The following is a 25967-nucleotide window of genomic DNA, read 5'->3' on the forward strand; positions in this document are numbered from 1 at the left end:
TCTCTAACCCCTGGAGCAAGGCAGTTCCAGGTGATGGAATGACGGCAGCCCATCTTCTCCAGGGTATTGGGCAGATGGGTGCCCTCAAGGCTGCCCCCAGGGCTCCTGCTGCAGCTGAGAAAATCCCAAATTATGCCGATTTTTGGCCTGTCCCAGGAAGGGTTTCCACAAGCAGTATGGACCAAAGCTACGGTCTCCTCAAGGCTAACCAGGGCACGAGCTCCTCAAACCCGACATCCCTGTCCCACTGAGCTGCACCCCTGCCCTGCTCAATGTCCTGCCTCCTCCACCACGGCCAGGACACACCTCCCCTCATCCAGCCCTGAAGGGGCTCTCCAGGAACCACATAAGGGAGTGAAGAGAGACCTACCAGGGGGCGAGTTCTCCATCACCTCGGCTTGGTAGGAGCTCTGGGTGAAGAGGGGGCGGTTGTCGTTCTCATCCGCTATGGAAATGACCAGCAGGTCAAAATCCTAAAGGAGAATTGGGACAAGGGGGCGATGACCATAACGTCCTTTCCTTGAGCTCACCCTCCCCCTCTCCCACCTCTAGTCAAAGCTGCATTCCCTGGACTACCCTCGAAGGTGTGCAGCTGGGTCAGTCAGCCAAAGCATGCTCCACAGTCATTGTGGTTTTCCAACTCTCTAGCCCAACATTATCCCACCCTCCACGACATCTGCTGTTGCACGGAGCCAACAAATTACTTTGGACCTGCCCTAATTCCTGCTGGTCCTGTTCTCTGCTGGGGATGGGGCTGTAGCCCCCTCCTTGTGATCCCCAGACGCGTTCTGGGGATGGGGCTGCTGTCAGAAACACGGCGGGTAAAGGCCCTGCTTGTTTTTGGCCGTGGCAGGAACCCCTTTTCCCAGCTGCCCTCCCGTCTGGAGGTGCCGGAGTGTCCGTAATTACCCGCCTGGCATTGCGGATGTTCTCGGGGTTGTCCTTCACCGTGACGGTCAGCCTGTACTCGGCCACCCGCTCCCTGTCCAGCGGCCGGTTCACGTACACAATGCCGCTCTACGGGGAAAAAAACAAGGGAGAAAACGCCGCGTGGGACGCGAGGAATGCTTCCCCTAGGGCACTTCCTGCCGGGACAGGGATGCCAGACGGCACAGCTGGGCTCCCACCCTCCTTTCTCCCAGCATCCCACCCCCAGGCCGTACGGTGCTGTTGATGTAGAAGGCATTCTCCGTGTTCCCTGCTGTGATATCGAAGGTCAGCAGGGCGTTGGGGCCCTGGTCCGCGTCGCGGGCGAGGACGCGGGTGACGAAGCTGGAGACGGCGGCGTTCTCGCTCAGGGTGAGGTTCATGGGCAGGTTCAGCAGCACGGGGTCGTTGTCGTTGATGTCCAGCACATGCACACCCACCAGCATCTGCCAGGGAGAGAAGGAGGGCGGGCATGTGCGGGACACATATTGAGAATGTAAGAAAATTACAGCCCGAAAAATATTCCAGGCTGGAGCTTTTCAGCTCTGGTCCCAGTCTGATAAGCTGGTCCAACTCAAGGCTAAGAATTTCTCCCAAGGTGATAATTTGGTCAAAATAAAAAAGAATTAATAACAAAGACAGAACACCTGTTGTGGTGTGTGACCAGGCCCTGGCAATGAAGTGCCTTCTCTCTGAACCAATCACCTTTTCCCTACTCTTGGAGTTGCAAGTCATGCTATAAAACCAAGTGTGTTTCTGAATAAACTTGGCTCTTTCTTCCTGTCATGAAAGATGACCATGCAGCTGTGCATCTTATTTCCTCCACACTTAAAGGGTTAAAACCCCTTTCCACGGCTACAGGCGTGTGTTGCATATTTCCACGCCTCCCCTCCTTTTAGGTGGGCTTGCCCCACTCAGCCCCGTATGGAAGGAGATGGAGGTGGATGGGAGGAGGATGAGGCCAGAGACCAAAAGGGAAGGCACTGGGCATGGGGGACCCCCGTGCCAGGCTGGGGGACTCACAGTGGAGCTGAGGGGAGGCACGCCCCGGTCGCGGGCGGCGATGGTGAGGTTGTAGAAGGGGATGTTCTCGCGGTCCAGCTCGGCGTCCTTCCGCACCCGCAGCTCTCCTTCCACGGGGGAGATGACAAATTCCCCTGCCAGAGACAGCGGGGCCCTGGCTCTCACCATGCTCTGGCTCCCCGAGGGAGTGGCTTGTGTGGGAGCTGGGGCACCCTGGCAGGTCTGGGGACAAAGCCATGCCCTGTTACTGCAGATACAGGAGGGTTGTGACAGCTGGGGACTGCTCTGTATGCACTCCCGGGAACCACCAGGAGCAGGGGATGGGGCGAATGGCCAATGAAGGGTGCCTGTCCCTGTTTTCTGGGCCTTTCTGAAGATGCCAACAGCCCCTCCCTGCCCTGGGATGGCCAGACACAGCACAGACCCCCCAGGAGCCACAGGGCCTCGTCCTGCTTGTTGTGGAAAAGCTTTGCAGTGGGGTCAGCTGGGAGATGGGACTGGGCTCCGCCTTCCAGATTCCCTGGAAGTCTCCACTCCCTTCACCAAGGGACATCCAGATGTCCCCGTGGTTAGGAATGGACCCAGCTCCTCTGCCACCTGCACCATGGTGCTGGTGGAGCTGTGAGTGCTGGAGAGCAACTCGATCCCCCAACACCCTGAAAACCCCACAGGGACTCAGGGACGAGGCTCAGTTTCTGCACTTTTTGCTTTTTGCCTTTTCGATTTCTTTCTGCCTTTACCGTTCAGCAGAAACTGGGGCCATCCCCCTTCCCTCCACAAGCCCCAGCCACCCCCTGTCCCAGCACGAACAGGTTCAGCTTCCTGTTGCTCAAAACAGGATTTCCTGGTGTCGACAGCCGAGCTGGGAGGGAGGATGGCTTTTCTGAAGCGCTTCCTCCCCACGCTCCCGCAAGCCAGGCTCTTCCACGGGGCAGCCAGCGGGAGAAGGGGTGAGAGGCGATGCCCCACGGCCCCGCTCACCCAGGGGGTCCCCGGCCACGATGCTGTATTCCACTTGTCCACTGGGTCCCGAGTCCCCGTCATGGGCCAGGAAAGTCCAGACACGGGGGCCGGGCTGGCCCTCGGTGACGTCGAAGGGACCCTCGTAGGGCCGTGGGAAGGTGGGACAGTTGTCGTTGATGTCATTGAGGTTCACCAGCACCTGCGGTCACGGTGAGAAGCACGAGGGGTGTGAGGAGAAGGATGGAAGGAAGGGGAAGGGGAGACCACCCCGCAGGCAGTGAGCATGGGAAGCTGTGGATGGGTGGCATGGCAAAATGCCTGGTGTATTTCTGGCTTTTCTGGGTTCACCAGACATCAGCTCACAGCTTGGAGACTCAAACTTGGTGATTCCTGATCATTCCCATCCTACAGCCACGCTACAGGGCTCCACACTGCTAAACCTCTGGGCCACACACCACGGTGAGGAACTCAACCCAAAAGCTCAATGTCCTCCACATCCATGTCCAAGCAGGATAGACAAAACCACAGACATGAGTTGCAATCTCTGCAGACAGCTGCACACTGGCTCACTCCTTTTCCTCCAACGTACTTAATACTCAATTAACTACCTAGGAATTAAAGACTTAATTCCTAATGCAGAGCAGACTGTAAAAAATTGACAGCTTGCATCCCTGTTCCAACAAAACCACCTGTACCACCGCTGGTACAGGTACCACTGGTGGTACAGGTGGTTATGAGAAAGACACTGGGAATGAGGCGTTTTCTGACCTCCTGGCTTGAAGAACAGTGAAATCCACCAGACGGGCATTTGTTGCTGGTTAAACCTAATCTTTACAGAGAGTATATCCAAGTTTCTGCTCCGTTTCCTAGCAGTGGAGAAAACAAACACTGGCACGCCTTATCGGGGTGATGGACTTCCCATCACTGGGGATCTCAAATAATCCTCCTAAAATCTGTGTTTTCATACGTTGCTGGCACAATCTCCTTGAGCAGTGGAGGGAGGGTGTTTCCTTCTTTCCTATCTTTCCTGGCTTCGGTGCCTGTTGCTGAAGGGGTTTCCAAGTTCATGTCTCAGCTTGAGCCAAGTGCAGGGGAAGCTCTGCCTTTGCCTGCAGCACATGGCAGCTGCTGCCTTCGCTGCACGCAGTTAAACCCTGTCTGTCCTGGGCCACAAAGTCATCCCCAGCACTATCACATGCCCAAATCTGAAAGCTGTCCCTTTGTCCAAACTTGGAGTCACACTGCCAGGCTCGTGGGGACAGATTTTATCTATAGAAATTTCCTACACTGGTATCTCCCCTTCAGTTTTGTTTTTTAACCCTTCACACACAAGAATCTATTGCCTTTTGGGGGATTACAAAACCTGTGGCTCGATATCAGGGTGAAGTACAATGGTCCATGGCAATCAAAGCAGAAGATTTAACCCATCCCTTCCACCTGCAGACCACCAAATCTATCTGGGGGTGCTGTACAATTCCTCAGATCTTGGTTTTGGCCACAAAAACTAACCAGTGTACTCAACTCCTGCAAAATATTTGCTTTGGAGCTGCTCGCTTGCCCTCCCCAGTCTTTGAGCAGTGCTCTAAGTTTAGGTCACCGTGGCCCAGGGAAAATAGAAAGAGCTACAGAGAAAAGCAGCATAAAAATGACTAGAGGCTTTAAATAGCCACCTTACAAGGGAAAAGGGAATTTTAAAAGTACATAGATAATAAGAAAAGATAATGATGAAATTAGTGCTATAGCAATGCTCTACCACTCGCTGTCCCTTCAAGCAGGAAGGACCAAGAGGACACCACATAATGCAACTTCAATGGAGTTCCAGGAATTTCTCTATGTCTTAGCAGGACCAATTAACCGGGCTAATTAACCCAGAAGCGTCTCTTTGCGCATGACCCTGTTCCGAAACACCCTTGAGCGAGCAAGGTGACGGCGACTGGGCAAACCGGCCAGAGCTGGGAAAAGCAACTGAGAAGGAGATGTGAAACTGCTCAGCAAGTGGGAACTCCTTGACCCCAGAGAGGCCAGGGTGTCGCAAGCCCCCCGTCCCCCCCGTCAGCTCCTTACGGTGGCGGTGGACGTCAGCCGGCGCGAGGCCACGGGGCACTGGTCGGTGGCCGTGACCAGCAGGGTGTAGCGCCCGTGGCTGATCTCGTAGTCCAGCTCCTTCACCGTGCGGATCTCCCCCTGCAAGCACAGGGGAGAGCAGCTGGGAGTGAAGGCAGCGGGGCGGGGATGCGCCTGGAGCGGGGCCGGCGTCCGTACTGACCGTGGCGTTGTCGATGCGGAAGGTGCCCAGGATGTTGCCTTCGGTGATGGCATAGGCCACCGTGCCGTTGGGCCCCTCATCCTCGTCCAGGGCCTGCACGGTGACCAGGGTGGCGTTGAGGGTGGAGGGACCTTCGTCCAGGGTCACCTCGTAGAGCTGCTGCCGGAAGGCGGGAGCGTTGTCGTTCTCGTCCAGGACGGTGACGTACACCGTGGTGGTGGCCTGTGGGACACGGGACATGGCGTTAAACGCTGTGGAGGTGTTTGCTGGGCAGTGTCTGGAGCTGGATCTGCCAAGGTCAATGACCAGCATGGGCTCAACACTGCCAGGAGACACAAACAGAGTGCAGGGCTCCGAATGAAATGAGCCGTGGCTTCAGACGCGCTTCCAGGTAACGGCTGGGTACAGAGATAAATGTGCCGAGATTAAATCACACCCCTGCTCCCAAGCAAAGCGTGTCTCTGTGGGATCCCTCCTCTTTTCACAGTTCACCATTGCTGGCAACACCAGGGAGCAGGCCATGGCACGGGGAAAACCCACTGAACCCACTGAACCCCACTGTGCCTCCCTGTCTTTGGAGGAAGTGTGAGTTCTTGCCTTGCCATGGGGACACCGTGATTGTTACCAAGTGTGGCAATACAGATGGAAAATACCCAGAGATGATGGTGCCATGGCTCAGGGGAGGAACAGAACTGAACATCTTGGACAACTGGACTGTCCTCTCGTGGTCCCACCACCTCCCTGCTGACCACAATGTCACTGCTGGCCAGGCTCAGCTGGATCGGAGCCTCTTCCAGCTGTTCCTGGCCCTGCACGGGCACCTGGATGTCCTGGCCGTCACCTGGGCATGGGGAGGTGACAATGGCACACCACTCTGCCTAAGGGCTCGGCACAGAGGTGGGGGCTTGGGACAACAAACCATTTCCTTGGGGTGTCTGGACTTCATGCCTACACCTTCACCCAGCCACAAATTTCTTCCGGCCAGCCAAGGGTTGCATTTTTTGGCAGGAGCATCACAGCCGTGTTTGCTGTAAAAACCACAATGCCACACGGTAATTAGGTACTTTTCTATTTCCCTGCACACTCCGGATTCAGAGCAGGCAAACAGCAAAGTTTCCTGCGGTTTGCAAAACTCCTCGTGTCTCTGGGCTCCACTTTCCAGGAAAGGTTGACTGGAAATGAGGCAGCTCTCAGCTGCAGCCAGAGATTTTGTTGATGCCTTTGGAATTTGAAGAGAAGCTCCAGGAGGAATTATGTGTCAGACCACGGGGCAGCTTTGTTATTTCAGTAAATGGGCTGTAGGACGGGGATGTTTCGCTCCCATTTTTTTTTTTCCGGGAAATGCTCAGTTCCCTTTTCCAAGCTGGCATTGCTCTGAGTAGTCCTTCCCTGTACCTGGCGCCCGTTCAATCCCGGGAGAGCTTCTGCCTCCTTAATCCTCGCAAACAAGGGAAAAACAGTAATTGCGAGCAAAGTTACAACCGGGCCCGAGGAAAGGGATGGAGACCAGCCCCCCGCAAGTCCCTTGGCACGGCGAGCATCCTCCTCAGCGCCCCAAAAACGCACACAGGGGGCACCAGCCGGCTCCAAGCCAGGCTGTAAGGGAAGAAACCCCGCAGAAGCACCCAGTGCCCGAAGGGGCTGGATCCGAAGCCATCCCCACCCGCGGGTGCCCCCGCCCCGCTGCTCCCTGCAGCCTCTCACCTCCGGGGGGTGCTCGCCGTTCTCGGCAGCGCCGAGCGAATCGCAATGAAATTTCCTGTGTGTGCAAGTCCGGCCGGCGCTGCGGGGCTGCTCAGAGCGTGCGGTGGCTCCGCAGAGGCCACCTCGGTCACCCCGGACACCCTGCCACCATGGGGACAGCGTCCCCCCGAACCGGGCTGCTCCTGGCTGCGCTCTGCCTGCTCGCTTCCCACGGTAAGCTCCAGCTCGCTTTCCTCTCCTCCCTGCCCGGACAGACTCTCCTCTCTTGGGGCACGGTGCTCGCCTGCCCGGGGCTGTGCTCCGGCACCAGGAGTGTTTTGGGCATTATTCGCTCTCTTGCCTTTGTGATTTTGGTGTGTGGGGGATCGAGCCAGCGTTTCACACGGTGCGGGGGTAAAGGGGCCACAGGGGAACCGCTGTCCTAAAACTCTGAGAACTGTTTTCTCTTTTTTTTTTTTTTTTCCTTTCTTCCTCTGCTTTGATCTAACATGCGTGGAAGGAAAGCAGCGCCTTGTCCCAGCCTCCCGCTGGAGACCCCGGGCTGGAAAAGCTGCTCCGTCCTCCCACGGCACTTTTCCCTGGCACGGTGGGGGTCCCCGGCTGTGCCACGGCGAGAAGACCCTTCCAGGGGGAGCGGAGAGAGGGGATTTGTGCGAGCGGGGCTGGGATGCCCTCTCTAAGGATGCTGCGCTCCGCCGGGATGTGCCGGGCACTTCTCCGGCTGGGCAGCCAGCAGCGGGCAGGGCACACTCCGAGCTCCCCGGAGCGAGCTCTTCCCAGTGCGCATCCCAGGGGGATGTTTTGGGAGGGGGCTGCTTCACGCCTGACCCCGCACCAGCCCTGGCAGGCAGCGTTTCCGTCCGGGGGGCCGGGGCCAGGCGGGGAAACGGGGGCGGTGGCATCAAAACCGCGGTTCCACTCTGGGCCACGACTCCGAGAAGGAAACTGGGAAGGACCGTGATCCCTCCCTGCCCTGCGCAGGCGGAGGATGAGCATCGGGCTCCTCTTCACCCTCTCTCCCGGGACAAAGCCACTGCCTCCACGATTTCTGTCAGCGCATCTCCAGCAAGAAAACATGCCCGAAGGTGCCCCACGGCAAGGCTGGTGTGGATTGAACCACGTTTTGCTTCGGGAAAGCAAAATTCCCAGCATCTCCACGGGGATCTGAATGACTTCGCTTTTGCATCTGGGGTGCAAAAATGGGACTGAACTTCAGGCCTTCTGCAAAGCAACAAGCTCGGATGCTGATGTTCAGTGTGAGGCTGGTGCCAGAGGAACTGAGCTTTGCGCAACCCCGCGCCTGCCAAAACTTTCTGACCCACCCCCCCCCCCCGGGCTAATTTTAGCAGGGATTGATGGAGAAGTAGCCTTTGGAGACATCCAGCTTGGGGATGCTGGCAGCAAGGTGGATGGGGAAGTAGCTCCTCCTCATCTAAAGGATGGCAGCTGAGCTGGGCTTTCCAAAATCGCATCCCAAGTGCTGTCCCCGAGCCGGGGCTGTGCTGGAAGAGGAACGAGGCAGGACCCCCCGAGGCTGCTGCCTCCACTGCCTGGATGACGGGTACCCCCACTGCTGGAAAGCCATTTGGCCCCTGGGGTGCAGGAGATGAGTGCTGTTAACATGTCTCGGGCATCTTCAGCAAGTTTTTTCTCTCCTCTTTCTTTGGTGCTCGAGGTGCTTCTGCAGAGCTACGGATGCCCCTGCTCATCTCACCTGGCTGATAACTCTGAAGCATAATCACAGCACAGTGACGATGGGGCTCAGGGCACTTTGATGTGAGAGCCTGTGACAAGAAGTCCCAGAGGAGGAAGAAAGCAGAGCTCCTTGCTCCACCTCTGTCTCCAGCAGGTGAGCCCCTCCAAAGGCTCCATCCCCGATCCTTGCAGATTTCCTCGGAGTGGAAAGAGGAAATGTCCTGATGTGGAAATCACTTCTGTCAAGCACAGGAGTGCAGATCAAACACCTGCTTGCCAGGGTTGGGGACCAAACGTAGGAGAGGCTTTTGGTCACTGACGCAGAATTTGGTGTGAAATCCTGATTTATTTAAGGTGTTGGCCGGTCAAGCAGCACAGGTTTCTGCACTTTTTTGTGCTTCTGTGTTTTGTCTGAAAGCAGAGCTCCCGGGTGTCAAGAGAGTGATGCCAGCCAGCACTGGGATGTACCAGCACTGCACTGGGCTCTGCACCCCACCGATGCAGCAGGGTTGAAGTTACTGAGGTGCCAAAGAGGAAAAGAGGCACTTTTGGCACCTGCTTGAGACCTCCTCTGTCTTTACCAGATGGTGACAAGACAACAGCTCTCAGCTCAGCCCTCAACTGGTCCAACCAGCTGGAGATGCACGAAGACGGGCATCTGGCTTTATTTTGGCATTTGCCAGCAGCTCTGACTTCAAAGGGAATGGTTTGATTGGGGTGTGGAAGGAGCCAAGCCCGGGTTCTGGGCACGGAAGAAGCCCAGGAGATTAAAGATCTATGGGCTTTGATATAAAGACCATCCACCACCAGGAGATGCTTCCTCTGGGTTCCATCTGGCATCCAGCATGTGTTTGAAGCCTGGGTACATCTCGGGGAGGGAACACCGACTGGCCTGGCACTGCTGTGGGCTGTACCCTGCCTTGCCGGCTGCTGTCTCCTCCACTCCAAGGCTTTGGAGAGCCTTCCCCCGCTCTGGAGAAGGAAAGGAAGCCTGTAGCGCCGAAGGTTGCACACATGGTAACCTCTGCCGCTCCCCGAGTGCGTGGGCTGCGCTGACTTTCCATCCAGACGGTTCCCATCAAGCTCTGGAGGCGGAGGCTGGATGGTTCAGCAAGGCAGAGCTTCGCAAACCGTGCGGCGACGAGCGGGACTTCACTTGAGGGGAGGCGCGTGGAAAAACAAAAGGCTCCTGCAGATACTTTTGGAAGGTGTTGGAAGTGTGGCTTCCTCCAATAGAGGCCTGGCTTCCCTTCCTGTGGCTCCCAGGAGACCCCCGATGTGAATGGGGCACTTCCCCTTGCAGCAGGTATGGAGAAGCACATCCGAGCTTGCCTTTTGTGCTTTGGCAAGGAGCTGAGGGACCCTCTCTGCTGCCTGCCAGAACCCATCCAGCCCGGCTGTGCATCCTGGCCCCAGCAGCATCCGAGGATAAGCAGAAGTCAGGGCTTGAAAACGAGACTGAGCTCAGGCCACACAAACCTCTGCCCCGGAGCAGCTCTGGGGACGTGCTGCCACACGTGCTGGGGGGAGCAGGAAGCAATCCAAGGAGTGGTCAGGCAAAGGTCACGCCATCCCTGGCTCTGGGGACTCCTTGGCACCGTGTGCTCCAGAGCAGGCAGCGCAGCGTGGCTGATCTCCTCCCCAAAGCCTCCCTCTCTCCCTGCAGAGCACCCTCGGGCTTCACGGCGCTCTTGCACTATCACCAAGAGTCAGAGATAACCACAAAGGGTGGAAGGCACGTTTTTGGTTTCACTCTAGCTGGGCCAGGTGACACGGTGACTCTGCCCCCAGGAGGAGGAGGAGGATGCTCTCAGGGTGGCCCAGCAGTGGGGAGCCTGTGGCCTGGCTGGATGCTTGTGGGCATCCTGCATCACACCCTGCCTGTGATCCTGCATCACGCCCTGTCCTCTCGATACTGCAAGCGAGAAACCTCAAAGCTAAACGTGGCGGAGCAAATGGTACGACAGGATGTTACCAAAAAAAAAAACCCCAAAACAACCAACGAAACCCATCTCGTCCTTGTAGCATCTCCCCTGCTGCAAACCAGCCCCAGAAGCTTTTGTTCCACAGTAATTTAAAGTAAATAAACTCTGCTTTTTCTCCAGCTTTCGAAGTGACATTTGCACTTCTGCGAACATGAAGGAATGGCTCTGGCAGGGCCAGAGCACCCAAACCTCTCCCGTTTTTGCATTTTTCCCTCCCCTGACCCAGCAGTACCCCCCCACCCACGTGTGGAGCAATGCTGCAGTGTGCCCCTTGCCCCCGCTCCTGCCACGCCTCCTCCTGCTCGCGTTCCCAAATTTCTTTCTGGAAATTGTTTTCATTTTCCAGCAGGTCCTCACCGTCAGCATCAGCCAGTTCTGCCTTTTCTCCCCTGGGGGCTGAAAAACAAGGAGGGTGGGACCTGCTCCCCGCCTCATCTGGGGGAGAAGGGGGGGGCATGCTCCTCCTAGAACTTTTCTGTTTGTTTTTGCTCCTTTTATTTTTTTTTTTTTTTGCAGCAGCGCTTGTGTTTCCTCCTTCACAAGCCGTAACTCTGCTGCCTTGCTTCTCCTCTCCTCCTTTGCCTCCCTGCTCCAGAGAAGCTTCTGCCCCCCTGCTGCTGCTGCTGCTGAACTGCATTTAAAGCATGTCCCTCCCTGCAGAGTTGATTTCTGGGGGGAAGCTGTGCTCCCAGCCCCGCTGCAAAATCCTGGAATGATCTGGGTTAGAAGGGAGCTCAAGATCGTGTAGTTTCCACTATCCCAGGTTGTTCAGGGCACCATCCAAGCAGGCCTTGGACATTTCCAGGGACGGGGCAGCCACAGCTCTCCCGGGCATCCTGTGCCAGGACCAACATGGGCGGTGGTTTTGGGCAACTCAGGGTAAACCCAGGCTCTGACTCTTCTCCCTGGCAGGAGGAAGGGCAGCATCATTCCTGATCAGCACCCCGTACTCGCTGTGCGTGTGCCCCGAGGGCCAGAACGTGACCCTGACCTGCCGCATCAGCGGCGCGCTGGCCCAGCGCCACGACCTGCTCTACAAAACCTGGTACTTCAGCAGCACGGGCGACCAGAGCTGCTCCGACAGGAGACACATCCGAAACGTCACCGAGAAGGAGCTGCACCACGACCTGGGCAAGCACCACGAACCTCCGGGCAACGGCTCCCAAAAATCCCCGCCGGGCAGGCAAAGCGGCCACCGCGGCGTGGAGTTTGTGCCCGACCACCACGGCGCTTTCCACATCGTGGTGATGAACCTGACGCTGCAGGACAGCGGGAATTACTGCTGCTACGCCGTGGAGGTCAGGAGGGAAGGTCACGGCAAGCCCCACACCACGCAGGTGGCTCATGGCTTCGTGGAGCTGCAGATCCAGCCAGGTGTGTGAGTGCCAGCCCTGCAGCCGTGCCAGGGCACGGGAATGCAGCGCTGGCGCTGGGGAGTCAACTTCCCTGACATCTGGAAGCATGTTCCAGAAGTCAAAGAGCAGCAGATGTTGAAGGTTTGAATCAGAGCTAGGGAGCGATGAAACATTTAACAAAAAAAAAAAAAAAAAAAAAAAAAAAGAAAAAAAAAGAAAAAAAATCTTAATAACTCGAGAGGCTGGAATGCAATAAAATCCATGGTACATAGTTTCAGTGATCTTCTTCAACCTCCTTCTGGCAGGGAGAAAAACAAGCCTCAGCTTAAAAGGAGCTGGCTGGTGGTGCAAGCCCGAGTGAGGGCTCACAGATAACCTTGGGATAGCAGCCCAGAGGGAGAGGCATGAGGGAGGGGAAGGCATCTCCTGGCCTTGATTTGCAGCATTAGATAACTTTTCTTTTAGACTGAAACAAAAAGAGGCTAGGCAGTCAGCAAGGGGCCCTGCTGCCATGGACAAAGAGGTTCTTGCAGAAGGGATCTCACTGAACACAGGATTAAACTGCTTTGGGCTGCTCTGGGATGAGCAATGTTCTCAATACCAGGGAGAAAAGACAAGGACAGGCAGCAGGTTGAGAGTTCTGTGGGAATTCTGAGTGAATCCTGAGCTTTTCTGTTCTCTTCTGCAGGCAAAGGAGGGCTTCAAAACTGCACTTTTCACACTGCCAACGGCCAAGGTAAAGGGAAAAAAAACCCCTCTTTCCAACGTGCTGCTCACCATCCTGGCCCACACATTCCCTAGGGATCGCTGCCAGCACACCAGTGCTCACACACAACCTCACAGCGGGGTGTTGGGAGCGTGGATTCCAATGCTGAGCCTTCTTTAGCCCATCCCCTGGCTATGACTGTCCTGAAGCCCACGGAAATCACTCACTAAAGCATCTGAGCCCCCTCCCAAAACAGGGATTTAGCGGCCGCTGCCACGAGCGGATGGGAAGGGACAGAAAGATGAAAGAGTTGCAGGAGCCTCTTGCTACACCCCGAGCCACCTCTGCCTTGAACACGGGAAACCCAAACCTTGCTTGAGTGCTCAGACAATGTGGGGCTCCCCCAGAGCTGTGTCTAGACGTGGAGGTGCCCACACTCCACTGTGCAGCTGGTTTCTTGCTGGGTCGCTCTGTCTGTCCCCCTTTGCTGCTCCTAAATGGGCAGATTTGGCTAAAATTCTTTTGCAGCATGCCCAGACAAGGGAAGCAGCTCCTGGTCCCCATGAGCTGTGATTTCTTGTCCCTAACCTTCAGTCTCAAGTGCTGGGACACCCCGCCCTGTCAGGGAAAAAAGAGAAAAATGTCAACTCCTAAAGCACAGAGGGGCAAGAAGCTGCTTCCTCAGACGGAGGTGCAGGAGAGGAGCTGAACCTGCCCTTGATTTAAGCAGCCCTCAGCCTCACCATGAGCCATCCCACAAGGACCCTGATGGCCACAGATGAGGCTTCAGGCTTTCTGGGAGCCTTTGTGGGTGACATTCTCCAGGGGCACATTAATTAGCAGAGCCTGTGGGTAACAAGCCCTTTTTGATGCCCGAGCACTTTGAGGCTGGCAGTGGGTCAGACTCAACACTCCAAAGTTGCTGGGAGCTTTTATCAGGGCTTCTCTCCTATCCAGGAGACTAAAAACCTTGGGATATCCTGCAGCAGTGAAGGACTTTGGTCAGGGTTCCAACAGGATGCCTCAGAGCTTATCTCCACAGCTGGCCACGCATCCCAGTGTGAATCCCGTGCGTGTGGGAGCCACACTGCCTCAGCTCTGAGGCAACACGGGGTTGCCCTGTGCTGGATGATCTTTAAGGTCTCTTCCATCCCCAAACAATTTTGGCTCAGGGAGGCCAAGGAAGGGGAGGTGATTGGGAGGGTTGATCTCTGCGCTCTTCTGTTGCAGATATCACGGCCGCCGCGCTGGCCACGGGCGCCTGCATCGTGGGCATCCTCTGCCTGCCCCTCATCCTGCTCCTCATTTACAAGCAGAGACAAGCTGCCAGCAGCAGACGTATGTACTGGGACACCCAGCTCATCTCCTGGGGCTCCCCAGCCTGGCAGGGCGGGATGGGATGTGCCTCACTCATGGGATCGGCTGCTCTGGCTGCCCCAAGCGCCAGGGGTGTGGTGTAAGACAGGTCCCCCCTTGCCAGGTGCCTCCTGCAGAGCTGTCCTGGGAAGGACAGGCTGCTGGTGAGGAGTGTGGCATGGCAGGGCACTGAGACTGTGAGGATGCTCCCTGCTGAGCCCTTTCCTCCCCATCCACTGCGAGAGCCATCTCAGTTACTCATCCCTCCCTCCACTGCACGCCTGAAATAGAAGCTTCGCCTTGTTAGTGACTGCAAAGCACTATTTGCACTTTTTCTCACCCTCCTCTTTAAAAAGACATGTGGCATTTAAAAATGACATGCCTATGGCCATAGGAAGCAGCAAGCCAGGTCTCCTCTCTGCTGCCCCAGAATCCCAGGCTGTGCTGAGGCAGCTGCCAGCTCTCCTGCCCGTGCTTGGCTCCCAGAGATTTCAGTAATTAGGCGGAAAGGGGCACCACCTTAACTGGCAGAGGCATTTCATCAGCCCTTGGGCAAGCGGGGGCCCTGTGGTTTTCCTCTCCCAGCTCGGTGGGTGCTGTGTGGCTCCTTTGGAGAAGTGGTTTTGTGCAGCAGCAGCGGGCACAGCGCCAGCCACGAGAATGGGAGCTGTGCTTTCCACAGCCATCCCCTTCAGGCACTCATTTAGCACTGCCTGGGCTGCAGCTCCCACCTCCACCTGCAAAGCATCACCTGGATGCTGCTTCACCCCACAGGGCGGTCAAAATCCAGGGGGGTTTGCCCTGTCAGGTATCACGGGCCAGATTATTTCCACACAGCGCTTTTCTTTGGAGCACCTTGGGCCAAAACTCGAGCATCTCAGCTCAGACATGCAGCAGAGCCCAGCAACACGGGCTGAAGGGGGTGAGGGAGCACCTAACACCAGCCAAGTGTTTGCAGGTGGTGTTTGCAGAGCCCCAGGAGGGTGGTGGCTGCATCCAGGCACCAGTGGACTGCAGCTGCACCTCACTTCACCCCGTGCATGCAGAAAGTGTCTCTTCCCCTTCTTTGGGTGTCAGTCTGGGAGGATGCTGGGCTGGGGAGTGAAAAAGAGGGCAGGGATGCACAGAGACACCAGAGCAGCACTGGCAATGGGTTTGGTGCTCTGCTGCTTTGTGCTGCCAGCACTCACCCCAAATATTTTGTCTTTGCAGGTGCCCACGAGCTTGTCAGGATGGACAGGTAAGGAAAGCCAGCCTGCACCCCACACCCTGCAGAGGTCTTGTCCTTTCCTCCTTCTCCTTGAAGCCTGCACATATCCTCAGCCCAGCAGAGTGAAAGGGGTGTCACCCACACCCTGAGTCCTTTCCCTTTCTGGGAAATCGCTGTTTCTCTTCCCTATCTCCACGTGGGAAGTGCATCCTTCCGTTTTTCAAGGGCCTGCCTCTCCCTGCACCCCAGGAAGAGCCTGGAACCACTTTGGCTAAACCTTCCCCCCTGCACTGGGCTCCCCCTTTGCTCTCACCTGCGGTGCCACTGCCTGAACCTGCTCCCTGCCCTGCTTACCTGCTCCCAATCCTCAGCCAAACTTCTAGCTGATAGCCAAAAGTGAGCAAGATGGAGCTGAATCGAGCTAGTTACAAGGTCTTTTAAAGCTAAACAGCCCAATTAAAAGCCAACACCTTTCTTATTTATCCTTTTGACCCAATAACCAAACACCTGTGACCCGCAGTGCAGCACTAATTATCCAACCAAAAACTACTACCTGAAATTAGGAAGAAGGAGGCAACACCCAAGCACCTCCATCTTGTCCCATACCTATTACTATATTCTAAAACCTCAAATTTAAAACCCTTCACTGTGTGAAATTACACGCTTTTATTCTAACTACACTCCAGTGACTCGAACTCTATCACTCAAATTTGGAAACTTTTTCCAAGGCCTCAAGTCAAAAGTAGTGTTCTCAGAAAGCACAGAAAGCTCAGAACTCCCAGGCTTCTGGGTTCCAGCACCTGGGGATTTAAAAGAAGGCAAATAAAATAAAATTAAAATGTTTCTCCTGTCCCACAGCAGCGCCCAGGGCATTGAAAACCCCGTGTTCGAGGCGGTGCCATCGGTGCCATCGGAGCCACGGCCCCGGCCCCAGCTGTCCTACGTGGCCAGCAGGCTGCCCTCGGAGTCTGGCAGGCACCTGCTCTCGGAGCCCAGCACCCCCCTGTCCCCTCCCGGCCCTGGGGACTGCTTCTTCCCCACCCTGGGTGAGTGACTGCAGATGCTGGGACCCTCTGGAGGCGGTGGGAGAGGTGGGAAGGGAAGGGGTTAAATATCAGCGGCAGACTTGGTGTTGTGTGGGAAGATTGGAAGGACCTAAATCCTCTGTTTTCCACCCAAAAGCAGAGTTCTGCTTCACTTCCTGGAATGACATCCCTTCAGCTGTAAGCTGGACTAATATCCCTGCTCTGCCCTTTTCCAGATCCTGTTCCCGACTCACCAAATTCCTTGAAAGCCTAAAGACCCCAGAGGAAACCACAGATCCTGCAGACCACGCTGTGCTCACCAAGACAACAGCCCCAGGAGGGTGGCAGGGCCAGGGCCAGCAATGCCTTAAGGAACGAATCCTGTGTGCAGGATCCCTGCCCTTGTCCCCCGTCCTGCCACTGCTCTGGGACTGGAAGTGAACCTCTCTTGCTTGGATTTCAATTTTTAACTATTTGTTTCCATGGAGAAGTGCATGGCTCTGTACTGCTCACATTTTACAGACCAGCTGAAAACTGAGGGTGTGGGGATGATGGAAGGATGTCCTGCACCTGCAGACTTCCCCGAGGATTAACTTATTGCCAGGGTCTAAGCTCTGCAACATCAACACTTTTCTGGATCCTTGACTGAACATCCTCTCTGGGAGTGGATGGCAAAATACTTTATTCAGCATGGAACAAAACAGGATCACCAGCCAACCTCGTACTACCTTTCTCTTTGCAAAACAGGAAGGGGAGAGGCTCCCTGCTGCCACCAGAGCCTTCTTTCCTTACCAGCCTTTTGAAATGGCCATGGACTCGTGATGCTACTGCCTTTTCAGCAGGACACATGTTGGGAGGAGCCTTATTTCTGCTGCAGTTTTATCCTTGGCTTGGGATCAGGGCAATTTATCTTTCTGTTTGTTTCATTATCAGTGCTGATTAAAAGGAAAAAAAAGGATGTTTATGGTTTTGTTTTTCGCTTTTTTTTTTTCTTTTTTTATGCCTGTCAATTAGGAAGTTCATCTGGAGGGTGTTGTAGGATGTTGCTGTGAGGTGGCAGAGAGCCCCTGTGGAGAGCTGGAGGCATGGGGGGGCACAGTGGGAAATGCTAAGGATGGCCAGCACGGCCAGAGCAGAGCAGCCAGCACTGGGGCCACTGTGAGAGGACTCTGTGACGCCCTGGGGGACGTGGGTGCAGCATCTGAACACAGCATCTGGCTTTGCTTATCCAAGAGAAACTACAGCTCCAGCGTGACTCAGCCCTGGCGATGATATCAAACCTTGTGGCAGGCACTGTTACTCAGAGTGTGTTTGTTTTGTTGGGGTTTTGTTTTTTTTCTTCTCTTGTTTCTCTTTTTGTTGTAAGGTGGGTAAGAAAATGGCCACGAGACAAACATAAACATTACTCATAGCCAAAGAGAGTCAGATCAGAGCAGGCAGCGTGGCCAGGCACAGCATCCCTGGCAGCACACGAATTTCCACACCACATCCCTCTGGAATGGGCTGCTGCAGGATTTCATTAACCCAGCTCTGGCTTCAGCAGGAGCACCCTCAAGGGAGCTCAGGGACGAAGGAGCAGCCAGCACCCACACCCCCATCCATGCACCACGGGTGGAATTTCCTGAGCCTGGGACTGGTGCTTTATTGCCACCCACGGCTCAGCCCCGTCCCGGCTCTGCCGGGGAATCCAGCACCTGGCGCCTCCAGCACTTCCTTCTCCCTGTCTCAGCAGCTCCAGCCGGGAAGGCACGCCGGGGTTTTGCCTGCCTGCAGGTCTTAACGGCTTTGAAACCCTCTCCAAGTCGCTCTGCTCCCTAAGGAATGCACTGCTTGATGACAGAACCGAGCTTTGTTGGAAACAGCTTTTGTGAACCCCATTTTTGGGGATACACGGTGCTGCAGGCAGAGCTAAGCTCTCTGGAGTGGCATCAGTTTTCCCTCCAGAAGGAAAACTAAAGACTTCTAGGAGAGAGAAGAAATGGCTTCCATGCGTTCTGCAGCCAGAGTCCCGGCACAGGGGTGCTGGCCCCCACTGCCACGGAGAAGATGGCACAAATGCTCGTGGTGAAGGTGACCCAGATGTGACATCAACATCTGGGCAGTGAGGATGCACCCTGCCGTGCTGGAGCCACCAGTGCCTGTGTGGGTGCCACCAGGATCCCTGTATCCCAGTGCAGAGGGGTGCTGCAATTCCCTCGGGCACACCTTCCTGAGAGCACCCAGGTGACCCCTGAAATTCCCACACACCTTCCATTTGCAGCTCACCAGATTGGGAAGGTTTTTTTTTTTTCCTCCTGCAATGCTTTTTATTAAATTAAAGTGTTTTCCTTTTATCAGCAGCATTTTATCCTTTTGTTCCCGCATTTTCAGCTCCTAAGAGATTCCTCTTGGCCAGTCTTCCCTGTTCCCTTGCTGTCCTGGGAATCCCACATCACCACTTCCAAGTGAGGACCTCACAGCCCTCTCTCAGCTCTGTCTCCCCTGCCTCTCTCACACAGAGGGAACCTTGAAACCCGCGGATGGACGTACAAATTACAAACAATCACCCCCTTTTGTGCTTTGTTGCATCAGCCTGCACCTCCTTGTGAAAGCAGAGTTTCTGGCAGGCAGCAAGCCCCTGACAGACATCATTTCCCCACCCAGGCATGAGGCCAGCAGGCACCCAGCAACACGCCCGACAGCCTTTCACAAGACCTGAGCGTCCTCAGGCTCTGCAGAGGGCCAAAACTCTTCTCTCTGCTCAGGAATTGGGTCACTGGGCACTTTGTGTCGCTGGGATTTGGGTTGTTGCTGCTGGCATAACGTGTGCTCGTGACATGGTGGGCACACAGCAGAGCCTCTGGGGACTGGCAGGGCTGCTGGGACAGTGATAAGCTGTGCCACTTGTCCTGGCTGGCACCGGGAAGGGAAGAGGCCATTGCCATGGCGACGGGATTCGCCAGCTCAGCACACAGCATTCCTCAGCATGCCAGGATCAGCGATGCTCCCACAGTGGTGGGGACAAGGAGGAGCTGGTGGCACGGTGTGCTGCCTTTTCTCACTCTGGAGGACGAGACTTACCTAAGGTTTAAGCCTCAGTGATGACACAGCTAATGGAAAATAAGGTGATGCAGAAGCCGGAGTGTGAATCAACAGGGCGGGAGGAGCTGAGAGAGCAAAGCCTGAAGTGAGAATCGCAGCCACCGTTTGCACTGCTGGCTGTGACCTGCTTCATCAAAATGTAGAGCAGGGCTTTGCAGACGGAGCTCTGGTGGCAGAGCAGAGAGATGGTGCGAGATAGCAGGTGGAGGTGGGGACAGGAAGGATGGCAGTGTCACGCAAGGTGTCAGGCTGTCTCACCATTTGTGCACGTGGGTGCTGTCTCGCCTCTCTGCAGAGACGTGGGGTGAGAAGGGACTCAGAGCTGCAAAATGCCCCACGTGGCATCTGCTCTTTTGACTCTCCCATGCCAGGTCATCCTCAGAGGCACGAACAACCAACCAAGCAAAACAACAAACCAAGCAGGAATCACTTCCCCTGACTACGGGATGATATCAACCCCCTTTCAGTTTGTCCTGGCACTCCAAAATCACCAGATCTCATCCACAGGGACACAGCGTGTCTACGGTGAATGGAGCTGTGGTTGAGCTGCTGCTCCAGCCACTCCCAGTGCTGAGATGGGTGGGCAGTGTCTGGAGCCTTTCCCAGAGAGCCTGTGAGCAGGGCAGCAGCAGCCAGCACACTTCCCCATGGATATTCCCATATTTTTTGCATTTGGAGATGTGAGGGAGGCTCCTGCAGGACCAGGCATGGAAGAAGACCGAACCAAATCTGTGCGCGGCAGGTTTGGAGCCCGAATCACCAACACATCACACCCTGTTCCTTTTCTCCCCTTTCCCACTCACTCCCGCAGCGCTGCCCATCCCCATCCTGCCCCGCAAGGCCCTTTTTGGTGGCTCACCGACAGGGAGGGGTTGCCCTCGTCCTCCACGGTGACCACGAGGCTGTAGAAGCTCTGGCGCTCCCGGTCGGGCGGGGAGGGCCGGGTGGCGATCTCGCCGGTGACACGGTCCATGCGGAACGTCAGGTCCTCGTTCCCGCGGGTGATGTAGTAGGACAGGACGCTGTTGAGGCCGATGTCCCGGTCGGTGGCTCGCACCTGGGCCACCGCCGTGCCGCCGCCGACGTTCTGCGGGGAGACGCGACGTAAATGCCGCGAGCCTCATCACATATAAAATACCTGATTAATAATGTAATTAATTCTAATGTAGACAGGGCACTGACGTGCTTGAGGCTCCAAACTCGCTGCCCCAACACCCAGCAGCTCAGCAGGAAGCTGCACATTAGGTCTTATCTAGTCTGGCACAGCATAAAACCTGCAATGTGTGCAAAGGTGAAGGCCGTGTAATGGACCCAGAGCTCAGCTAATTATTTTTGGATAGTCCCATTATGGGGAAAATCATAACAGAAATTCCCTTCTTCAACCTGCTCTGAACATGTATTAAATAGATAAGAAAACCTTAACAGGGCAATATCCTTAATGCTAAGCTATAAATCATGAGCAGCAGTTCCTCACAGCTAAGTGGCACTGGCTATTACTCATAATTCATTTTTCATCGCCAAATTGAGAATCCCCCCCTGCCTCAGTCCAGGAATTAAACTGTCAGGAAATAAGTTGTCTTTTCTCATGCCTGATTGTGTTTTATTGCTTAATTATCTAGCACTTGCTAAGCTGCTTCCTGAAAGCCATTCTTATTCTGCGCCGCACCGTCTCCTGTGTCACTTTGGTGGCATTTCCATGGGTGTGTAGCCACTTCTCCTTCCTCCTGGTCCCTGCAGCCCCACGGGCTTAAGCGGCTTGCAGAGCTCTTTCCCAGCCCAAAACTAGGAGTACATCACCAGTGAGGGCTTTCAAGGGGTCACCAACCCTTACACCACCCAAGGTGAGGATGGCGAGGGCTCACTGATCCTTCAGCGAGGTTTGCACGGGGTCACCGATCCTTAAACGACCCGAGGTGACGTTTGCAAGGGACACTCCGCTGTCCCTGTGGCCAGAGCTGACCCTGGGAGGACGGAAAAGAGAGGAGCTGGGCGCTCACCTCGCTCACGCTCACGTTGTAGCCGAAGGGGCTGTCGATGACAGGGGGGTTGTCGTTGACATCCAGGATGTTCACTCGCAGAACGTGCTCCTTCCTCCGGGGAGGAACGCCGCCGTCCGACGCTTGGATCTGCCGTCGGGGGTTGGGTTTTCAAGGGAAAAAAAGCGCTGCTTTGAAGCTCACAGCTCCAGGCAAAGCAACCAAGGGGAGAGGGCGGTGGTGCGGTGCTGACCCGTAAGGTGTAGTGATCCAGCAGCTCCCGGTCCAGCGGCCGTGCCACAAACACCTCGCCGTAGGTGCCGTTGGTGGTCCGGATCTCAAAAGCCCGGCCGATATTCCCTGATGTCAGCGAGAAAGTCACCTGGAAACATCACAGGGAAAGAAAACCAGGGCAGGGCAGAGTGATGCTGAGGAGGAAGAAGAGAGAGGAGGCCCTACAAAATTAAATCCAGTGTCCATCCAAGATGTCTCAGTTTTTGAAGAGGTCCAGCCGCCCCAAAGCAAACAGGGCCAACCCCCAGCGCATCCACGGTTCCCATGCTGCCAGCAATTTTTGTTATTAAGGGTGTTGGGACCTCATTAATGCTCGTCTGCAGGGTAATGAAAATAGCAAATGTCAGAGAGCTTCCTGCTCAGACTGCCAAGGATTTTTCTGCCAGCCCCCACGGCGGGAGAGGCCACAGCTGTTTTTCAGATTGCAGGGCTCCTTTTGACACTTGTCCCACAGAGCTCTTTGCCCCAGACAGCCCAAGGATGAATTTTCACCTCTGCTGCTGCCTTGACTGAGGATTGTTGGTACTCACTGCACAACTCCCCCGAAATCACTGGCATTATTGACCAGAGTTTGCTCTCACAGGGATGCAGAGGGAAGGGGTTGGGAGAGGAATTTCGGTGTCAGTGAAACACTACACACAGCCTCACAGAAGTTGGAAGGGACCCACAAGGATCATCGAGCTCAACTCCTGGCCCTGCGCAGGAAAACCCCAGGAATCACACCACGTGCCTGAGAGCATCCTCCAAATGTCTCCCTCCCTACCTGGCCGTTCCTGCCTGCATCTGGATCTCTGGCCAGGACCAGGGCCACCCTCTTGCCCACGGCGCTGTCCTCGGCCACGCTGACAGACGAGTCAGAGGTGATGTCGAACTGGGGGCTGTTGTCGTTCTCATCCAGGACTGTGATGGTCACCTGTGAGGGGGGCACGGGGCTCAGGGCACGGACAGGAGCCAGAGCCCTGCCCACAGGAGGAGGAGGAGGAGGAGGAGGAGAAGGGATGCTTGGAGGCTGCAAAAACAGCGCAAGGGTGCTGCAGTGTATTTTTTTGCAGAACATCCTCTGGTTTTTATCTTCCAAATGGCCCAATAGGGCACAGAGCAGCTCGGGCTGCTGCAGGGTGACCCTTTCCTGCTACACTTTTCACTAGCAGTGATTTCATCCGTGCCCACAGCAGCAGGGTCGGGCAGGATTTGCTCTAAAGCTCAACTGGCACAAAGAGGGCAGAGCTGAGTGTGTTTAACTCAACCAAGGCAAGCTGGAGGAGACCTGAGCTCCCTCCTGGAAAAAGGCACGAGATGCTCGAAGGGGACCTGGCTACCTTGGCCACAATTAGGCAGAGGAAATGCTCTCATCGAGTTTGTAATCCAAGTGCTGCAGGGCAACACAGAAATGAGAGAGGAAGAGCCTTTCTGTTCCCGGGGATTTATTTCTGGGTGCCCCAAGCTCCCAGGTGCGGCCAGGCTGAATGCGACAACATCCCGGGAGGAAGCTGGGGAGCGAGCTGTGAGCCCTGGGGTGATTCAGTTATTGTTGCTGCTGAATTCAAAACACAGAGCCAGGAGAGCTCATTCAGCTGCTGTGGCAGATCCGGCAGCTGCCCAGGGAGCCGGGATTCAGCAGGGCGGCTCCCGGGGCTGCCCCACGTCCTGGGGGTGGTGGGACAGCACCGGAGACCTCCACCCCAGTCACTCCCTGCAGCTCAGTGTGGATCTTGGGAGGGATTCTGGTCCCCAGCACGACGGACAGGCTTACCTTCTGTTGGAGGAAAGCAGAGGGAGAAACAGAGAACAGAAACAATGAGGAGTTAGTGAGGGATGAGGAAGTGTGGGTTAACCCTGCGTCCCACCACAGCAGTGCCAGGGGTCACGGGTATCCCTCTGCAGCGATTTGGTGGCTCCACCTCTGGGGCATCCCTTTGGGTTTTTTTTCTAGCTAAGGTTGGCATATCTGCCTGGGGAAGGTTCAGAGAGTAGCACGGCGCTGTGTGGAGAGCAGAGCCATCAGCACCCATGGGCTGGCAGAAAAATGCAAATCACCTCCTGCCCACTGCCTGTGAAACTGCTAAATATAACCCTCTGAAACACAAACCGCCGTGGAGTATTTTGAGGCCTCTAAATTTACCTCCTTCAAAACTGTTTTAGCACGTTTTCCCCCAGATCAGGGTGGTTTGTGGACCCCGGAGCAGAAAGATCAGCTAGGGCAGGCTGTCCTGCCCAGAGGTGGGAGAGGGAGGCGATCCGAGGCTGACAGCGGACGGTGGGGAAGCTGGGAGAAGCTACTCACCACTGTGGAGTCAATTTTTGGTCCTCCATCATCAGCCACCACTGTCAAGGTGTAGAAATCCCCTTTCTCTCGGTCCACCTGGCCTTTGACCGTGATCACACCCTGCCAAGCGTGAGCAACAGCTGTGCTGGCCACCAAAACCAAAGCTCACGGCGCCCAGCCAAGGCAGGAGGGACCACGCTGTGGCTGCCTTACCGTGATCCCGTTGATTTTGAAGAGGGACAGCGCTTGGGGGTTGGTGTTGGGGTCGAACTTGTAGGTGATCTGGTTGAGGTTGTCGATGGAGCGAGCCTGGACGCGGAGCACCTCGGAGCCCAGGGGGATGTTCTCCATGATCACGGCCTCGTAGCTGCTGTTGGAGAACTGCACGGCCTCGTCCAGCTCGTTCAGCAGGCTGACGTACACGCTGCAGAAGCCCTGGTTGTTGGGGGGCGCCTGGTCCGTGGCAGAGACGTTCATCAGGTAGCTGGTTTTGGTCTCGTAGTCCAGGTACTCGATGGTCGTGATGAGCCCCGTGCTCTCGTCGATCTCGAACTTCCCCTCCGCGCCCGACACGATTTTGTAGCTCACCAGACCCCCGTTCCCTGGGGAGGGAGCAGGAACCGTGCTGCTGGCTGGACCAAGCACCCCGAAAAGGCAGGCACCACCAGCAGAGCCCATCCCACGGCATTTCAGCCCGGCCCAGCCAGGATGCCCGCAGTGGCTGATCTCTGGATCAGCGTGCTGTCCCCCAGCCCGGGTGCTCCTCATGCCGCCCTTCCCACCTGTGTCTCGGTCGGTGGCCCGGACCACGGCCACTGAGGTGCCAATTCCCGCCGTTTCCCGCAGCCCCAGGCGGTTGTACTGGCGCTGGGTGAACACTGGCACCTCGTCGTTGACGTCCTCCACGTACACGATCACCTGGGAATGCGCCCGGAGAAACGGCGCGTGAACCGGGAGAGCTTGGGGAACAAAGCCTGCGTGGTGCCCGCGGTGAAACGTCTCATCGTGTTCAAAGCCAGGCTTTGGAGCAACGCGGGCTAGTGCAGGTGTCCCTGACAATGGCAGGGGGGTTGGAATTGGGGGAGATTTAAGGTCCCTTCCAACTCAATCCGTTCCGTGATCCTGCGCTGATCTCTTCTTCAAACAACACGTGATGGATGGAGAGCGAACACAAACGGTTTAACATCACAGCCCCGAGGGCTGGGGTGAGTCAGTCTCTCCCTGCTGGGGGGGAGGTACACCGGGCACATTAATTCCTCCATCCTCTGGGATCCCCTGACCAAACCCTTGGAGACCTGACAACACAGAACGGCTGGCGACTCGGTGGGAAATTTTTGCTCCAAGTTTAAAGCTGTTTCCCCAGGGAACACATTTCCTTCTCCTGGTTTTCTGCTTGCTGCTGGTGCTGGGGGCACTTCACGCTCAGCCAGAGCCCACCCCACCACTGGGTCTAAGAATAGATGCAACTATTGAGGGCTGGGTTTGTGGGAACCGTGGGAAGCTGGTGTGCTGCAGCTGAAGACTGTCACCACTGGGCCCTGGATTATTTAAATAGTGCCTGGCCAGGATTATTTTCAACAGGATGAGGCTCAGCTTTTCTTCCGAGCAGCAGAGCAGCAGGGAAGAGCAGAGCTCCCTCTAGGTGACTGCTGCACCACACAGCAGCCTAATGGCACCAAAACATCTCAGGAAAGAAGAAAAATCAAACAACCCTCCCCACCAACAAGCTCTTCTCTACCCATGAGCAGCCCCCGGAGACTTCCCATCAGCATCTTCATGCCACGTCTTTGTGATTTCCTGCACAACTGCAAGCTCCGGGAAGGGCCAAGCATCCCCAAAATTTTGCACGAGCGGCTCAGCGGTGCCTGCCGGGTCCTTACCCGCACGGAGCTCCTCATGGGCCCCTGCTCCGTGTTGTAAGCCTCCACCTCCAGCACGTGGGAGGAGTTCTGCTCCCTGTCCAGGTGCCTCACACCTCGCATCACCAGCCCCGTGCTGGGATTGATTCGGAAGTGGTTGTGCTCATTTCCTGGTGAAGGGGGGGAAAAAAATGTCAGGAATGTCGCCCACTGCCTCGACATCCATCCTGGTGACACGCTGAGCCCTCCCTGGGGGGATCTTTGGGAGGGAGATTA

General features: G+C 55.9%; 2 protein-coding genes and 1 long non-coding RNA gene across 5 annotated transcripts in view; 1 reads left to right on the forward strand and 2 right to left on the reverse strand.

Annotated features, from left to right (window-relative positions):
* Positions 1-25967, reverse strand: part of CDH23 (cadherin related 23) — a 176266-nt gene that overhangs the window by 12543 nt on the left and 137756 nt on the right. Inside the window, exons 29-44 of the mRNA XM_014883277.2 lie at positions 25713-25861; positions 24615-24750; positions 24046-24434; positions 23851-23952; positions 23320-23322; positions 22330-22479; positions 21526-21654; positions 21294-21422; positions 20156-20383; positions 5180-5401; positions 4978-5097; positions 2932-3112; positions 1951-2084; positions 1164-1373; positions 910-1017; positions 371-473 (exon numbers count right to left, since the gene is read on the reverse strand). Of these exons, the coding sequence (XP_014738763.2) occupies positions 371-473; positions 910-1017; positions 1164-1373; positions 1951-2084; positions 2932-3112; positions 4978-5097; positions 5180-5401; positions 20156-20383; positions 21294-21422; positions 21526-21654; positions 22330-22479; positions 23320-23322; positions 23851-23952; positions 24046-24434; positions 24615-24750; positions 25713-25861 (2493 nt within the window). The remainder of the gene's footprint in view (positions 1-370; positions 474-909; positions 1018-1163; positions 1374-1950; positions 2085-2931; positions 3113-4977; positions 5098-5179; positions 5402-20155; positions 20384-21293; positions 21423-21525; positions 21655-22329; positions 22480-23319; positions 23323-23850; positions 23953-24045; positions 24435-24614; positions 24751-25712; positions 25862-25967) is intronic.
* Positions 7010-17173, forward strand: VSIR (V-set immunoregulatory receptor). 3 transcript variants are annotated; one of them, XM_014883302.2, is made up of 7 exons: positions 7010-7096; positions 11476-11937; positions 12607-12654; positions 13855-13962; positions 15193-15220; positions 16049-16236; positions 16452-17173. In XM_014883302.2, the coding sequence occupies exons 1-7, from the start codon at positions 7033-7035 to the stop codon at positions 16487-16489; spliced, it is 936 nt and encodes a 311-aa protein (XP_014738788.1). In that variant the 5' UTR covers positions 7010-7032; the 3' UTR covers positions 16490-17173. The 3 variants fall into 3 exon arrangements, with proteins under 3 accessions (XP_014738788.1, XP_088024836.1, XP_088024835.1); XM_088168710.1 differs by having other exon boundaries at positions 11479-11937; XM_088168709.1 differs by lacking the exon at positions 7010-7096 and adding an exon at positions 8740-10536.
* Positions 16881-20138, reverse strand: LOC148222900 (uncharacterized). The gene is made up of 2 exons (XR_015805063.1): positions 19555-20138; positions 16881-19462 (listed from the first exon to the last, which is right to left on the reverse strand). It is a non-coding gene; the product is annotated as an uncharacterized LOC148222900 (long non-coding RNA).

Source organism: Sturnus vulgaris, chromosome 8, assembly GCF_052056855.1.
Source record: "Sturnus vulgaris isolate bStuVul1 chromosome 8, bStuVul1.hap1, whole genome shotgun sequence".
Lineage (NCBI taxonomy): Eukaryota > Metazoa > Chordata > Aves > Passeriformes > Sturnidae > Sturnus > Sturnus vulgaris.